The sequence below is a fragment of the Dermacentor silvarum genome, chromosome 1 (genome assembly GCF_013339745.2).
Source record: "Dermacentor silvarum isolate Dsil-2018 chromosome 1, BIME_Dsil_1.4, whole genome shotgun sequence".
NCBI classification, from domain to species: domain Eukaryota; kingdom Metazoa; phylum Arthropoda; class Arachnida; order Ixodida; family Ixodidae; genus Dermacentor; species Dermacentor silvarum.
In genome coordinates, this window is record NC_051154.1 from 165,306,210 (window position 1) to 165,322,454 (window position 16,245).

The 16,245-nt window shown below is 42.1% G+C and overlaps 1 protein-coding gene across 3 annotated transcripts in view; it reads left to right on the top strand.

The window, feature by feature from the left end:
• LOC119436359 (Ig-like and fibronectin type-III domain-containing protein 1) overlaps nucleotides 1–14,415 on the top strand; it is a 225,299-nt gene extending 210,884 nt beyond the window's left edge. For all 3 annotated transcript variants that reach the window (XM_049657148.1, XM_049657152.1, XM_049657156.1), the window contains 6 exons: nucleotides 1,801–1,929; nucleotides 3,690–3,836; nucleotides 5,519–5,670; nucleotides 8,129–8,258; nucleotides 9,508–9,701; nucleotides 11,951–14,415. In XM_049657148.1, coding sequence (XP_049513105.1) covers nucleotides 1,801–1,929; nucleotides 3,690–3,836; nucleotides 5,519–5,670; nucleotides 8,129–8,258; nucleotides 9,508–9,701; nucleotides 11,951–12,079 — 881 coding nt within the window. In that variant the 3' untranslated portion in view covers nucleotides 12,080–14,415. The remainder of the gene's footprint in view (nucleotides 1–1,800; nucleotides 1,930–3,689; nucleotides 3,837–5,518; nucleotides 5,671–8,128; nucleotides 8,259–9,507; nucleotides 9,702–11,950) is intronic.
• The last annotated feature ends 1,830 nt before the right edge of the window (nucleotides 14,416–16,245 follow it).

The window sequence follows — 16,245 nt, forward strand, 5'->3', positions numbered from 1 at the left end:
AAAAGAAGCTTAGAGCTTGTAGGTATAATAGACTTCCGTTAATTCAATTTTTATTGCGATAGCAATTATATGGACACTTCAACCGGATTTCTGCCGTCGGCATCGCTGTCGCCGTCGCCGTAATAAAATCTTCGCCGCGCGCCGTATGCCCGAGCGGGAGCGGAAGCATGCGGGGACGCGCGCTATCACGGAGAGCGAACGCACTCAATCTACCACGCGCAAGCAAGGAAGCGGGAAGCCAGCGCCAGAGGGAGCGGGGGGGGGCGCACTTCTACTCTGCCAACAACCGCGCTCGTCGCTCGCTCGCACCGTCGCTTATCTCCACACGGCTCTGACCTTTATGCGCCGTGCATTCGCCGCTCAGTTTCTGTTGAAGCGATAGACCGTACGTACCTTCGCCCGTTGCTGCGGCGTATGCGCTTGCTGCCAGCGTTTTGACAGTCGTTGTCTGCAGTCATTCAGTGTGATCTATTCATGTTTGTTTGTGCGCGCTCACACCACGCTTGTTCAATCAGTTAGTAATAGTCGGGCCACATTTTCCAACGCACGCTACACATGCAATGCTGCCCGGGTCGGCAGTGCAGCGCTACAGGTGTGTCCCTTCGCACGCGCTGCCCACGGGAAGCGCTTCTCATCAACACCACCGTTTCACACGCGCCTTCTCGTGGTCATCGAGTCTCTCTTCATGTCGGTCTACTTACGCCGCAGCACACCTGCTTACTTAATCAGCTCATGTTTACTACAATTCATATTGCTACCAAAGCCGCTCACCTTACTTCGTATGACATTGCTGTGTTGCTATCGCATTCATTGCTTCGCCCTTAGGGCGAAACTGTGACATTTTTTTTGGTTAATTCGATCCCTTTCAAGGTCTTGGCCGGTGCCCATGCATTTCTATGGGCCCAAACTTCCGTTATTTCGATCCTAAAATTGGCCTTCGTCGGATAATTCGCACTTGACCTGTCAGCACGCACGGACCTGCCCCCTATGATGACCCCAATAGTGACCCCTTTAGTGGCGGCGTCTATCTTGGCGGAGCTTAGTGGGCAGTGTATGCGTTGAGCACGCATCATCTCTCATCGAAAACGCTTATTTTTGGCCCGCCCTGGGAAGATTTTCAAGCAATAACCGTAGCTCAAAACGTTTGATTACAGTATTTACCAAATTATAAGGTGTGCATTTTGTTTTTTTTATAAAAGAAAACTGGGTCGAAAATTGCCTGCTCGGTGCACGCGCGGACACGAAACCGAAAACAAAACCGCCTTTGCAACGTTTGTATGCTTTGTCGCATAACGAACGAATGTATTGTGGCGAAGCTAACGTTAAATAAACCGTGTACGTGTTTGAATCGGTTAAATATGCCAAATGCATCATTGGTTTCATTTGGCGTTTTTTTATGCATCTTGTTTAATTCGACCCGCCAAATAATTTGATCTATTTTGTCCGTAAAAAAAATGATGGGGTTTTACGTGCCAAAATCACGATCTGATTATGAGGCACGCCATAGTGGGGGACTCCAGAATAATTTCAACCACCTGGGGTTCTTTAACGTGCACCTAAATCTAAGTACACGGGTGTTTTTGCATTTCGCCCCCATCGAAATGCGGCCGCCATGGCCCGACAGGGTCGAATTAACGGAAGTCGACTGTAAGAAAACATTATATATTTCGGCAACCTTTTTTTTTCAATAGTCAGTCAGAACTTAATTATTGCTCAGACCAATTAATCAGTGGCCCTGGGCAGCTATGTCATTCTGGTAACTGAACACCTTGTTTCTCTTTCTTTTATTTTTTGTCATAGATTGCTGTGCATCTCTGGGCGTGTCAGCACCATGTATGACAGCGTGTGCCTTTGACATTGACATCAATTTCGCTGTAAACAGGCCACAGTGCATTCGAGAACTTGATAAGCTGATGCACTGTGCTGCTGGTAAGTTGATGATTTTTCAGAGTTGATACGCAGAGTTAAGAGCACCCACAATTATGCAACTACTAAAAGAAGTCACAAGGGTCATAAGTGTCAACAATCACAACAATTACAAACTGTGATAGGCTGTTCTGACCAACAGAAAAAGGATACACATTTTCGTAATGTATTCTATTAATTTAAAATTAATTTTTTCAAGGATATAAAGAACCCTACTTTACACTGCAGATTGTATTTAAGAAATGTGTATTGTTCAGTCTAACCATTTTCTATTCTAACTCTCATCTACTTTGAGGGCCTGAGATTTTGGGGAAGATTTTTGTTTAAATTTGTGTTATGCTATTGACTTTTGGCATTTGGGTGTTGTGTTAATAATAAATAGTTGACCATAATATGCACACATTATAGTAATTATATGTACAGTATAGACCACTTATAACGTAACCGCTTATAGTGCAGGACCGGATATAGTGCGGTCTTTTCAGACTCCCGTTAATTTTCGCATAGCACTCCATGTATACACGTATCGCTTATAGTGCAGTTGCGGGAAACGAAATACCGGTTACAGTGCGAAATACCGGTTACAGTGCGGAAGTCAGCGGCGACGGCGAACGCTCCCCTCAAACGGGCGCCCGAAGGAGTGCTCGAGGAAGAAAGAGAGACGAAGTGGAGGAGAAGGGCACGTGGTGCGAACGGAACAGCCAGGGAGGCTGAAACCAGAATCTTGAATGCTAGTCGTGAAATATCACGGCGCGCATAGCGAGCGAGCGCCACGAAACTGCCAACGCCGGCCAACGCTTGCTTCATGATAACGGCAGTAAACGAAACTTCAGGGAGCGGGCGGCGCCGGCACATCACGGCGAAGGGCGCACGCGGACACCATGGAATGTGAGGGAGGAGGGCAGCAGGGAAGCGGATTTCGCCTCGGCAACTCCGCCGCTTCGGTGGCTCCCCTCGCCCTCCCTCGTAGCTCCCTCACTTTCGACTGTCACCGTGCGCGCCCGCCGCCGCTCCAGCCGGTCCGGCGCCAGCTCCCCGAAGTTTCGTTTTCTGCCGTTATCGGGAAGCGGGCGTTTGCCGGCGTAGGCAGTTACGTTCGCCAGCCTGGGACAGCGCCGCTGCTTCCCTCTGCGCCATAGCCGCAGCGTGCAAGGTCAACACGTGACTAGAAAGTAGAGGAAGCATAAAGGAGAAAGAAGGGTTCACTTTCATTTTCTACACATGGCTACGGTAGCGTGGCTGAGACGTCGGCACGTACACGCATGTTCCGGCGCAACTCAGAATCGGCGAGAGAGGGTGAAATTTCCGCCGCATTTTTTTTTTCTTTCTTTCTTTCTTTTTTGTTTCGTTCGCGCGCAACATTGAGGGGTCTCTCCTAAGCTTTTACTCTATGGCGATGCTGGAGCAATGCCGGTCGGAGGCGCCGCCGCGTGATTTGGTTCGAATTAACGAGATTCGACTGTAAATTGAATGCAAACGTTCTAGCCGCATTCCTCGACTGTCGCATACGCCTGGCGGCTCGGTGCACATGTTTTGCATATGTGCGGGCCTTGAAAATTGTTGCTTTGGTTATAGTGCGGTACCGCTTATAGTGCGGATATTCGCGACTTTGGCGACTTACGTTATAAGCGGTCTACACTGTAGTTGATATAGGGATTCCATGATTTGGTATAATGATTGCACTGTCTTGCACAAGAGGCTTCTTTCTCCCAGTCATTGGTACACATATATTCAGTACCTTCTCCTCTTTCTCTTCAACACAGATGGTAGTGATCACAGACAGTGTTGTAGGAGCAAGGGCGTCCCTTCAAGCTGCTTGCGCTGGTGTGTTGGCAGGCCAGTATTTCAGACTACACAATGTGCCCTTGCTGCTGCCAAAGAGATTGTGTCCTGCTTTGAAGAAGGCAAAGGTAGGCCAAGTGATATTACATGGCTAAGCGCAAGCACACAAACTCAACTTCATGTAGGGAATTACCAACCCTTACGCAACAGAAATGCACTAAATGCGGCAACATAGTTTCATTCCTAGCAGAAAATTTTAGATGTTCAGTTTGCATGAAAGGACATAGTTGCATTAAAATGTCAGGAAGTCCTTACATTGTAACAGAAAGGCTTAAACAATGCAATTAAGTATAATAAGTAATGGAGCAATAATGGTATTACTAGCGGGCTGACCTTGGAAGCTGAATAGTTTAATGGGTTATATTGACTCTGGATTAAATTATTCTTGTTTAATTTGATGGCCTTACACAAGAAGCTGCCTCAGGCAAGGTAGCAGAATGCACTATACAGTAATGCACAAATTTGTAATGCCTTGATTATATTTGGATTTTCAGAGCACCAAAATTTTGCGTCAGTCAGTTAATTTGCTATCACAAGGCTCCAGGATTTCCAATTTTATTTCTTTAGAACTTCTTTCTTTGTTCTACAATTCTGAAGAGCTTGTGATGTCTTGTGATCATAGGGGGAGGTTGTTTTTTCAAGCTGCTGCACTTGGGGGGGGGGGGGGGGGGCAGCTTTTCTTCCCTGCCTCCCTAAACCTGTTGGAAATAAAGACAAAGAGCTGACCAAACAATTTGTGTGAGTTATTCATGTTGAAAGATGTCTGTTGACGAGGAGATTTTATGTATTAATATATGTGGTAACAGTACTAGGGAATCAAGCTGTTCATTGTACCTTAACAGTCTTCTATTCCAGAAAGTGGCCACTGCCGCAAATTTATTGCAACAGATCTTGAGTAACTAAGTAAATATATGTAAACTTTGTATGGCAATGAATTTAAAATGTATTTATTCCAGTGTACTTCAATTAGGGCAGTTGTGAGAGTAAAGTTCTGAGGCAGTTAAAACAGTACTGTGCGTTGGTGTGATATAGTTCTGCCTCTGGAAAGGCCTGGAAGGTGTTCTGTATACTGTCAATGCAAGAAAACTTTTTTGGCAGCATTGATATAAATGTAGTTACTGTATGAGTAGCTCTATACTGCCTCTCATATTCCAGTTCAATTGTTTATTTCTGATGAAACTTCTATTCTTTCTATCATTTCTTAATGCATGAATTATGAAGTGTAACAGTTCCAGAGCTGTCTGTGTCTAGGCTGTTACTGCGAAGTTTGGAGCAAGTTCTCCACTGCTTTTGATCAGATATAGATGCACACGTCAGGGATGGGTTCTCACTTCCACAATCCATGCATAAAAGAATCTGGCAGGAAAGCACAGCCTCACTGAAAAAGGAGAATGATATTGAGTCCAAAAACTTGCATCTTCTCTCATTTGCTAATCATGCCAAAGTCAAGCAGCAGTACTCCAGTGATTACCCTGCAGGAGAGCTTGGTTGCTGATGCTCTGTTACAGAAACAGCTACTGCATTATACAGGAAAGGAATAGCACTTATTTCAGTAAGGGTGCTTGCTACAGCAATTTTACAACCACTGTGGCTGCCCTTAGTAACAAGCCTCAGATGACATTGCATCTGCAGTCAGTGACAGTTAGCAACTTAAAACGCAAAAGAGCCAGCTGGCCAGTGGTTATTACTCATGCACTTGAGCTTCTGTGCATGGCTGTTAGCCTCACGGATCATTGTATATCTCTCGTAGCAATGCTGCCGGGCCCACCTCAGAATGTCAGGGCCACACAAGTGGCTCCAGGGGCAGTGGACATCTACTGGGATCCTCCGCTCAAAAATCCTGATGTGGTTCAGTGGTACCGTGTGCTCTGGAGGAGTGTTGGCTCGCAGAGCATCAACAGGGTAAGTGCTGGGCCATAGCACAAAGCTTTTCTGGTGGTAAAAAAGGAGCGGAGAAACTTGAAGCTGTTCAACCCGACAACATTTCCGGTCTTGCCAAGTTGCCCTTTTGTTGTGTCGGATTAAATTTTAATATTTTTTCACTATAAGTGCTCAAACAAACCGGTACAGGTAATGTGCAGAAAGAGCTCCTGAAGCGAAACATAGTAATGGGACCTCTGAAAATAAATTATGAAGAATAAGAACTCTTCTAAACAGCAAGACTGTAACTCGGTACTATATCACAAAACAAAATTTTGCTAGTGCATGTCAAATCACACTCTGAAAGGAACTATATTGCAAATTAAAAAAGCTTTTTTTTTTCTGTTTTAAGTGGGCAAGCAAAGGAAAGCTTTAGCCTGAATGCAATGTTTCAACTGGGGGACTTGTGTTCCTCTTGTCAAAACGTTAGCTCTGGGCTGATTTCCTTGTTCACCCACTGTTAATCACTTCAAGTCTCTATTTCCTGTGACCTCTCTGTCTTGGTTGAATTGTCTATGAAATTGCTACAGTGAGAAATCAAGGTCTTGCAAGGGTAATATAGTGTCTGTTAAGTAGAGGTGAGTGTGAGTTAATTGTGAACATTCAAAACTTCATATACGAATTGAATAGACCTTGTTATTCACGTCATATTCAATGCAATATTTGAATATTTAAAATTTTCTAATACCTGTGTAGTATTTGTTTTTGGCTGAATAGTACGGAATGAAAATGGTTGTTAGTGCCTATCAGGTGGAGGGAGAAAAGAAAGAACACAGCAAGGCCACTCCAAATGTCTGTTGTTAATACATCTCCAAGAAATACTGAGGCAATACTCAGAGACACCTGTTTCTGAGGCAACACGTCAAGCAGTGAATTTTTTTCCCCCACGATATCTTGTGATTAATGATTATACTAGTTACCAGGTAAAGAATTCCTCTTGGACTGCCTTCAGTTTGTTTCAATGATTTAGGTAAAATATTTCTTTATTCTGTTTTTTAACTTCACCGCGATCACACTGAAGTAAGAAATTCAATATTCAATGCCAAACGTTTGTGAATATTTGTATTCGATTTGAATAGAAAATTTAACTATTCGAACACCCCTGCTACTGAATCGATAGCTTTTTTTTATCCATTAGAGGTACTGTTCCCAAGCAAAAATTTTTAACTTATATTCCAGTTGGCATCCAATTAGTTCCACTTAAATTATTTGTGAAGCACATTTCCAGTCATAAGTGGAACTAGCTGGCATTGGTTCCTGTCACATACAGTTCCAATTAGGCCTGACTTACTGGTTTCATTCGGGCTAGCCTAATGGCCCAAGCTTTGACTGGTAAACTGGTTCCAGTTGCAAAGTGGAACCAGCCATAGCGGATGTAGCACCCTGCCACAATTCAAATTTACTTTCTTGCTAGGTGGATAGGTGTGAGGAGGGGCACATACAAAAAAAAAAAAAAAAAAAAGAGACAAGACAGTCTCTCCTTCTTTCTATACTTCTGTTTGTCTGTGCCTAACATCCATATAGCAATGTTTCATCAACAGAAAGAAAAGCAGTTATTTGACAGCAACAGCCAGCACGACACAGAAGTAACAGAAGCCTTCTTTGACTAACTTTGCCTAGCAGTGACATATTGAAGAAGCCACAGTAGCACATATTAGTACAAAATACATATGTTCAAGACTGATCTTTGCAAACTGCTTAGCAAGTATTGGCCAAAACAGCCTTTAAGAATATTTAGTGTCATAGCCTGGTGCAGTTTAAACACAGTTAAAGTTTGAACACTTGATTTTTGTTTAGTGAACTACTACTTTTCATCTATCTGAGTCATGCCTGCACAGTGTTCAGTGGAACAAAACACAGTGAACTCAGCCAGTTAAGGGTTTGCAGTTATAACTACAACCACATCCGGTTGTCAGGAGTCATGTTTCTGCTCAGTAAATATGAAAAGAATTCTACCCACAGGAAACTTTATAGTACAATTGTGCTTTCATGGCATATCTGTGACAGCCAACTAGTAGTAAATCACCTGGTCGCTGGTCAAGCTAGTGCGTGCCCAACTGCCAGCCAAACTGTTCCACTCAAATGCCAGCTTTGTCCACCTGGTCCCACACCAAGTTCACTTGTCCTAGCTAGAGGTCAACTAGAGGTCTGCTAGAGGTCCAGTTGACTGCCAACTTGAACCAGATGACCTTAAATTGGTCCAGTTGAAACCAGTTTTATTTTGAACGGGTCCCAGCAAAAACATTTTTCTTGGGTATAGGTCTGGACTGTACATCCTAAGTTTTTACTAGAAATTATAGTCATAGCAGCCGTAACAGTTAGCAGATATAAATGTCCTTATATAGATAGCTCTCATGTGCCTGCACTGTAATAAATTGTTTCAGGGCAAAGTTGTCGGAAGGTGTGAGAAAGTGGAGTAACTTTAGCTCTATCTTTTTAGAACGAGACATTGAAGCCACCGTTCCAGTTCCGAGACATGGAAAAGGGTCTCATCTATGAATTCCTGGTCAAGGCAGGCAACCACTATGGCATGAGTGCCAGCACTCTTCCAGTCGTCATTCACCCACCGGGTAAGTTGGTCACTTGCCACACATGTGAAAAGCTGTGTATGAAAGCAGCATGGTATGCTTGTGGCTCTGCAGAGCTCATTATTTCATTTTTAATCTGCTGAAAGCTGCAGGACACTCTGGCATGTCCCAATTACACTTGATGTTGCCAAGTTGATGCACATGATGTAGCCTAACTGATGACGTGGATGCCCAAGACTGTAAGGTATGCTGAACATATGGTATGAAGCACAGGAAGGTAGAGCATATGTGAAGCTGTCCATAAACGAATACATATCCTAGCATTTTAAAACTTAAATTTTACATGGTTGCATATTTACTTGTCATCACTCATGTACTCTTTAAACCAAAACCCTATGTTTACAGTAGTTCCCCAATAGTCTGCATTATTACACCACTTTTTCTTCCTTGTTACTTAACGTGTACATGGGCATGCATCTATAACTACTTCACATGCGCAAAGCTACCCCCCCCCCTCCCTTCATTTCACTTTCTTATTTTGTTGTTTACCATAAGCATTCAGAATACCAAAGTGGTAATAGTGGATAAACGATGTATTGAACAGGGACTGGCGTTCATCAGATATCGAAAGGTAACAAAGCAGCACATTTTACAGAAATAATCATGCCAGACAGTGTCATATAGAAATGCACATGTACACGTGTTACACAACACAGAAATTTGTCTCTCGAACATCCCTAGAAAAGAGGTGCAGGAAGGAAGAGTAATGTTGATCAGACCATCCTTCCACCTTCTTGCACACCTTGCATACCTTGTTCTATTCATATAATTCTGCTTTTTTTAATTTTAATTTTTTAAAAGACATGGCAGTGTGCCAACTGGATATTGATTAGAGAACCATAGGGAGAACTCCAATTTTAATTTATTTTTCAATGCTGTGTACTGGAATACCGGACTCCATAGGTGGCAATTTCTAGTGCAGTCAAACCTCATTATAACAAAGTCACATCCGACACAAGAATACCCGTCGCCCTTGCGCCATTAAAACACATACATCATCATCACATAAAAATAACCTTGTTATATCTGATATTCATTATAAGCAAACAAACATTCTGATATCAGTAAAAAAAAACTAATGAGAATTTTATATTTACTTTGTTATATTTGTGTTCATTGTATCGACGTTTGACTGTACAAATAGGGAGGTGTACTTCCTTGAAAATTAAGCTGTAGTATAAAGGTAGTTACAGGAAATTATACAGAAAGCTTGTTCCCACGTTTTCTGCAGGCTCTGCAGCTCTATCTGGACAGGGCTTGAGCCTTGGTGGAAAGATAGCAATTATACTGGTGATGACAGCATTGGTGCTGGTGATTGCTGCTGTGCTGGGCATTTTCTACTGGAAACGCTGGAAGGCCAAGACAAGGCCTCCTGGTGTCTCGTTCGAGAATCCCACCTACCTCAAGGATGGTGTTGTACTCCAGGTACGCATGATGGTTACATATTACTGTGCATGTGCATGTTTCATGTGGCAAAGCAGTCTAGTCCAGTAAGAGGAATTATCTCATAGCACGTAATAGCACATAATCCATGGTCATGTGATTACGTGCTGACTTTGTCTTTAGTTGAGTGTAATGCGGCATTATTCAGGAGTGTGGCAAACAGCCTCTGCCTTATATATAAAACGAAACTGATTGTGAAACAGGCACTCCAAGAGGTACTGGCTAAAACAATACTATTAAATACTGGGACCTTCTGGAAATTGGGAAAGTGTGCATGCAAACTGCAACCCAATACTTGGAATTTACTTGCTCATTAGCCAGTGGTGAAACAGTATGACTATAACACTCTAGTAGTGACCTTGATGTTGCAAGTTTGAGTATTCTTAATCATAGACGTACAACTGCTTTTTGACAGTGAGTGGAACACTAGGTATCACCATGGCAGAGTGTACTTGCATGCCATCTGAGACCTCAATACAGAGCAACAAAGTCAGTATACAGAGTAGTGTGGTGTATCCTTGGGCATTTGCATTATCAAGGTCATACACACATGCATAGAATGACTATTTCTTTTTTTTATTGGAAACAGATAAAGGAAATAACCTGTGGCAGATGGGTTAGATCCACCTTTGCAGCTGGGTTTGACAGCCACAGACAGCTACAAGAATGTGAAAGAAAATGTAGTTGCCTTAAGTAATGACGGGCTTCCACTTTGCAATTTACAACTGTGCTCTAAACAGCTAGCATTTATAGCATTAATTCATAAAATATTAATTTAAACAGCCATAGAAATTGAACCTACAGATTGGGCATGCTTGTCAGTGAAGTGGCACTACAAAGTGATATCCGACTCACCTGCTGCAGGTTTCTGCACTGTCCCTCATAAAAATGCTGTACCAAATTTCCCAAGCTTCAAATATAGCACTGTCAAGAAAGTTAAAAGAAAGTACCTGGTAATCGTTAAGACAGTATGTGCAGGAGCACATACATATTGAAGTGAAAAGAAGTACTTGGGCTCTTTTGCTTTTCTAATTCAAGGTTTTTCCAGACCTACTACATGGCTGAAAAGGACATTCACGAAAACCCAGTGAAGTACACACCCATAAGCAGTGACAATTCGTTTCACTAAAAGAATGTTTGTTTGAAACTATGAATTATGTGTACTAACTTGACAAGCCAGCCTTTATTTACTATCTGCACTGCATCCAACAGATTTGAAAAGAGGCACTTAGGCGGAGAAAATGCCCGTAGTCATTCGCAAGCCCAGGTCTTTCTGCAGATACTAACAGTCTCTTTCTACTTTTTCTATTTTGAATGTACTATTACTGCCAAATTCATTCACAAATATATAGTTTAAAGGTTCCATGCAATGTCTTTCATTAATGTTGCGAAATATGCCTCGTATTAAAGGTCATATTCTCATACTAGATCATTTTCCAAAAAGAAGGTTTTGGATGTGCCTTGTGTGAACAGAGCGAGTTACTGGCAATCAAATGCTGCCTGTTTCTTGTGCTCGAAGATATGTTACCTTTCCCATGTGGAACAGTGCCCGCCATCCTGTGCCCATCATCATGCCAAGATTTGTATTGGTATGGTGCAATCCTATGCACATGAAGTTTTATCTCGTAGGCCATAGTACTGGTGCAGTGGTATCATTGTCTGGCTTCAGGTAGCACCACTGCTCTGTCAGCAATGTGATTTGTCCATTGTTGCTTGTGCCAGAGGCGCAGCCCCGTCATGACATCTACAGAAATTGAGCCAATGGCTATCATGGGTATAGATGCATAAGGATATACAGTACATGAAAAGTGGCATGGATTTCAGAAATTTGAAGGAAATAGCAGGCAGTCTTTTGAACGAAATATGAAGATCAGATGTCCATGACAGCATTGTCTACCAATTAAGCCTGTTTATTTAATATATGTTCAAAAAGTGTCGCAGAATCTCTTCCTAAGTTGTGTAGCACCAGCATCGTTATCAGCAAGGACAGCCATAAGGTGTAAGGTTGTGTCAGCTCCGTTTTCACGATTCCATCCTACTAAAGTGCAGCAATGGTAAGTCGCACGTATGGCCTTGCAGTTTTGAAATAGGGCTCCAGTTGTGACTTAAGCTGTGGTGGTGACTTTTTTTTTGTGTAATCAGTCTCAATGTTGCAAGGTGTTGGATGTATGTTATGCATGTGTGGCTCACATAAGCCTAGGTGCTCACACTCATCTGTTTGCTCTTTGCAGAACACATCGGGAGAGGGCGCAGCCAAGCCTGGTGAAACGACTGTTGAAAATGGTGGCCACCGAAACGGCCGGCCACGGGCTGTTGAGAACTGCTATGAGGACATCCGTGCAGTCAGGCTGTCCTCATGATCACTTGAACAGATTGCAGATCCTATATTCAGGCCTCCTTCGCTCTCTGTGAGGGAGCTCTTCATATTGCCCTGCTACTACGTCGGCTGGATAAATCATCATAAGAGCTTCAAGGCCTGTGTCTTATAGTGGAACAAGGACAACAGGATATTGCCTAGTGACCCTGAAACCGTGGTGTTCTCAAAGAATCTGCCATGTTGTGTGTGCCTCGCCAAATGTAATGAGGCCAATATTCTTGTGTGAAAGTAAGAGAAAAGAAGGCTGATGCGATGACACTTCTCGGTGTCTTGGCAAATATCATCCAGACGTGTTTAACGCCTTGATGAACAACCTTGCACGAAACCTCAGTTTTGGTTCTTTGTGTGCACATGATGGCAAGGTGATGCACAGCCTTGCATCAAGATTGTTGCCCCTGAAGGTCGTTTCTTTAATTTTGTGAAATGAGGTGCCTTGTGCTTTCTGGACTGGAACATGTTATGCATCCCATCGGCATGCAGTAAGCATTTTGTGCCTTGCATCTTGCAGAGCTATGTGCTATTTGGGGCATATGCCATCCCCTTGCCACATGTGACTTGTTACACCAGATGAATGCGCGTGCTACATGCCTCGTTTTTTGCGTGTAGAACCCTCTGTCTGCACATAATGCTGTGGAAGCAAGGCTGACATTGATTGGCACAAAGAATATAAACTGGCTTTGTTCAAGAACTATAGTATTTACTGTGCAAAGCCCGAGAGTCCTAAGAGAAGCAGGACACATTGTCTTCTCAAGCACTGTGGCAATTTACTGAATTTGTCACATTTATTTCCTTCATCCTGGCACTTTCCATGGCTTCACACACTCCCACTTCTTAAATGAGATTGTTTGCAGGAATGTTTTATTACATATGTTGAGGAAATGTATAGTTGTGGCTTTGAAGCAATGCCATTTGTGCAGCAGTTCAGTTGAAAGTGACATAAGCACAAAAGCTGCAGAACTTTCTTTATGAAGTACCAATGCAGTTAGTGCTGGCAAGTTGACCGGTGTTATGCTTAGCCTGTGTTTGTATGCAAGCTCTGAAAAGGAAGGCAGCAAGAAGTCAGAGTACTTAAAAAAATTTAATCTAAGCAAGTGCAGTTGCTTTTTGTGCTGGCACCAGCAGAAGACGACTGTCACTACACATTGCTTTGTACATAAATAATATGTGATAACAAAGAAAGCGTTTATGACATGTATGTTACGGCATTCCATTTCCTCGTTACTGTGCTTTTTTATAGTGCATTTTGTGGCTTCTTTTGTGTGCAACATTTGTTATGGCCTGGTGTAGTTTTTAAAAATAGAAAAGCCTAACAAGGCAATTTCATCAACCATGACCGTGATATCATGCAGAGTGATTTTAGTTGTGTATTTTAGCTTTTACATATGTTCAGCTGTTTCACACTTTTTATGGCATTAGACAGGATTTCCTAGAGAAGAAAGAATACAGCAGTCATTGTGATATGCAATGGTGTCTTTGGAGGGTCTGTGTTACTACCATTGCAGTAAACATTCCAGTGTAGCTTACAACCGATTTCTGTTGCAAATGTTGAAACAAAATTAATTGTGTCACCACACCAAGCATGGACTAAGGTTATCAACCAACAGCAAAAGGCAGCCATTTCATTTGGAAGCATATTCTAACATCAACAAGCGAATTGATTTTAGAATCTGCTTCAGAATGGCTTCTTTATTGGTGAAATCTTGATGTTTTATGTGTTGGATGTTGGAATCTGCTTCCAACCTGCACTACTGCAGTGCCTAATGCATACACGGACTGCATCATCAGCCACAATTGTTCAAACTGACAGCAGGTTATGGGAAGAGTACTATGAACCCTTCATATTGGCCAGCCCCTCTGTCCAACCTCCAGTAACATGTGCGACACTGATATTTTTATTTCGCTGCAATGGTGAATGTACACCCTCAAAGAAAAATTTTCAGCATTCTCTTTTTACCAGCAGATTTGTATGGTCGTATAGTCTCATGCCCATACAACAGTAGCAACATGTGACAGTATGTGCAATGTCCACAACAAAGTGACCTGTTCCAGTCAAGCTCAGAGATGTTATTTTCAGAGAAGTATAGATGCTATTTTCCCTCTTGCACTGAAAAGGTGTGTACAAAATGAAGCAGGATTGCTTGCCATGCTGTTCAGTTCTTTTGTGCAAGTCGAGGAATTTGTACATAAACACAAACAATGCCCATGAACAAAGAAAACAGCGATTATACTGATGCTGTGCATATACATAATTTTATATTGAAATGCAAAGCTGTAAATAATGCAAATGTTTTTTTAATAAAGAGACTTGTGTTTCTTTGATTTGCACTTTTTTTCTGGTACTGTGTCCCAGAGCCATTTCTAATACAGCATGGAATTTCGTTGAGCAAATGGTTTGAATTTACTGCTCATTTTTGGACTGAAAAAGTTTCTACTAAAGCAACAGAATGATTTGCCATTCATTATGTATGAACCACAGCTCCTTGGCTGTTAATGGTGCAATGCTGAGGTGCAGCTGCACGTGTAAGTATTCCCAAGACGTAACAAAATAATTGAATTTCCCCTTGTGCGTTATTGTAGGAGAAGTACATAGTGCACACTTCAGTTTTAAACTGGTTGCTTAGTGCACAAGAGAATTTAATTTTCTGCAGCTTCTGTGTTTGGCAAAATGTAAGCACGTGTGGCTGTAGTACATACAGCTGCACATCCAGACGGAATAGCTATAATGCTGCATTGTCGGTATGTTAAGCTGTACGGATTTGCATCTGTCTGCTGTCAAAACAATTAGAATGTGCAATATCTTACAAATATTAATCAGAAATATGCCTTACAAAGGCGCAATTTGGGCCAGCTGATATTTCATTAGTGTACCTGGCCTTGTACAGTTGCAGGCTCATCTCTGCAAGAATCAACCAGACTACTATGAATGCACACACCCACAATGCAAATATGAAAAGTGTGCACTAGGCGCCAGACTGGCCAAGGTAAACCATTAATTACTGTAACTTTATTTAATCTAATATGAGCTGAAGACAGCAAGGCAATAAAGAAATTAGTACTTTTACTATGGTGTCATTGCATGCTTTAGCTTTCTGAAAGTGCCATTTCAAAAATTTCCCCTGGTTTTGCAGTGCAAAAATTTTGCAGAGGTTGATGGCAATATATAAGGATTGTTGCATGACAAAAGTTGGGAAGAGCAAGCTTTTGTTAACATCAGGTAAACATGTGCTGATGTCAGTACATTAAAATGCAATATGCATTATCACATCAGCACTGTTAATGGTTAACATGCTCAGAGGCACCCTGCTCACAAGACCCTAGTGCAAAAGTGTAGGAGCTGCCTGCAAGTAGAAACAAAATTTAAACTGAATGCACTCCTGTTTAGAAGTGCACCTTGGTTAGTGCTTCCTCAGGGTTCAGTCTCCTATGAACTATCCATGGCATAACATATTCATAACATAACATATTCACTTGCCTGCATACAAACCCCAATACAGATACTGTAGGAATAAGCATGCCTTTTAAGGATTGTCAACTACTAAGCAAACTGCAAGTGAAGTATGCATCACTGTAGCCTATAGTAAATATAGCAAGGAGACTTTGCAAGATATAATTTGCTTTCTCACTTATCTTAGCTGCTGCACAACAACACTTGACGAGTGCTTATGAAGCACTAGTGCTACATGTTGCTAGGATGTGTTATCTGAAAATGCCATTTGTGGCTTTGTTTTCGAACTTATTTTAAAGGGCCCCTGAAACCATTTTTGTAGTAGCTAAGATTACTGCCTAGACATAGTACATATTGAAGGATGCTTTCTCGCAAGAAAGCATGCTATATTAAAAGAGCTACAAGTAGTTCAGTTACAAGTACTAGTTCACATGCCTCCTCTGAAGCTGTGGAGCCTGTCATCAAAAAGAGGGGAACGTTGGGTTTTGGATGTGAGAACATGGCTGCTTTGAACAGTTCAGTCTTGATCGCATTGAAATACAAGCACCCAAAGATCATGACAAGGGAGATGAGTTGTTCATGTTTCCCTTACAGGGTACCTGTAACGATTTTCCTTATACCCAAGACAACCACCTACAAATAGAGGGTATCTCTCATGGAATGCTTTCTAATAAAAACTTTGTCAGTACACTATAATAAATGAG